This window comes from Poecilia latipinna, unplaced genomic scaffold (assembly GCF_001443285.1).
Source record: "Poecilia latipinna isolate Pla-1442-1.1 unplaced genomic scaffold, P_latipinna-1.0 Scaffold3773, whole genome shotgun sequence".
NCBI lineage: Eukaryota > Metazoa > Chordata > Actinopteri > Cyprinodontiformes > Poeciliidae > Poecilia > Poecilia latipinna.
The window spans coordinates 29,610-31,010 of record NW_015116389.1 but is presented as its reverse complement, the minus strand read 5'-3'; the positions used below and the strand labels follow the sequence as shown (position 1 = coordinate 31,010).

The window sequence follows — 1,401 nt, the reverse complement described above, 5'->3', positions numbered from 1 at the left end:
CCATCCATCCATCCATCCATCCATCCATCCATCCATCCATCCATCCATCCATCCATCCATCCATCCATCCAGTAAAGTTAGGATGAGGTTTTCTCATGACTCACCAGCGCCCCCTTTGTTGTTGAAACCACTCACATGCAGCATGTAACCGTCAAACTCAGAATCAACTCTAAATGAAGAATAAAGGGCAAACTTTTTGTTTCCTTCAAAGTCCTCCATGTCGACCATCAGTTCCTGGTTCTGAAGTCGTGTCAACTCATGGATGTTATCAAGACCTGCACAGACATGAAAACCATTAAAATTGGATTTTTACTGAGACTTTCACACACTAAGTACTTAGTTGGGTCTCCTTCTGCTCAGGTTACTGCAGCAATGCAGAGTGGCATGGAGTCAATCAGTCTGTGGCTTTGCTCAGGTGATATGAGAGCCCAGATTTTTCTGATAGTGACCTTCAGCTCTTCTGAATTGTTGGGTCTTCACTATTGTGTCTTCCTCTTCATGATACCCCAGAGATTTTCTATGACGTTAAGGTCAGGTGAGTTTGCTGGCCAATTAAGATCAGGTAAACCCTGATCCTTAAACCAGGTACTTTGGCTCTGTGTGCAGGTCCCAAGTCCTGTTTGAAAATTAAATCTGCATCTCCATAAAGTTGGTCAGCAGCAGGAAGTGCCCTAAAACTTCCTGGCAGATGGCTGTGTTGACCTTGGACCTCTGTGTGTGATGGTTCTTGAAGCACTGACTCCAGTTTTACTCCACTCTACATTTCTAAATGGGTTTTGTTTCACAATGCCCTCCAGGTTGTGGTTATCCTGATTGCTTGTCCAGTTTTTTTCCACTACATCTTTTCTTCCCTTTCCTCTCTCTCTGTGAACACAAAGCTTCTTTATCAATGACATGTGTGACTTTCCCTCTTGTGCACGGTGTCAAAGGTCATCTTTTGGACAACTTTCAGGTCAGCAGTCATCCCCATGATTGTATAACCTACAGATCTGGACTGAGAGACCATTAAAAAGCCTTTGCAGGTGTTTTGAGTTAATTAGTTGATTAGTGTGTGGCACCAGGGCTCTGCAATATTCAACCTTTTCACAATATTGTAATTTTCTGAAATACTGAATTTGGAGTTTTCATTAGTTGTGAGTTATAATCATCAACACTAAAAGAAGTAAACATTTGAAATATATCAGTCTGAGTGTAGAGAATGAATATAATATACAAATGATACTTTTTGAATTGATTTACTGATTTAAATCAACTTTTTCACGATATTAAAAATTTTGACTTGCACCTGCACACCATCACTTAGCAACACAATAGTGAAGAAGTGAGTCTAGAAAATAAACAGATGTTGACAAATGTAGCTATAATTATGTTATTATTGTCCTAATTAAATAAACAAACCAC

At 39.8% G+C, this 1,401-nt stretch overlaps 1 protein-coding gene across 1 annotated transcript in view; it reads right to left on the bottom strand.

Moving 5' to 3' along the window:
* Positions 1–970, bottom strand: part of LOC106941628 (microfibril-associated glycoprotein 4-like) — a 5,473-nt gene extending 4,503 nt beyond the window's left edge. Inside the window, exons 1-2 of the mRNA XM_015024701.1 lie at positions 904–970; positions 105–275 (exon numbers count right to left, since the gene is read on the bottom strand). Of these exons, the coding sequence (XP_014880187.1) occupies positions 105–275; positions 904–970 (238 nt within the window). The remainder of the gene's footprint in view (positions 1–104; positions 276–903) is intronic.
* Between the last annotated feature and the right edge of the window lie 431 nt (positions 971–1,401).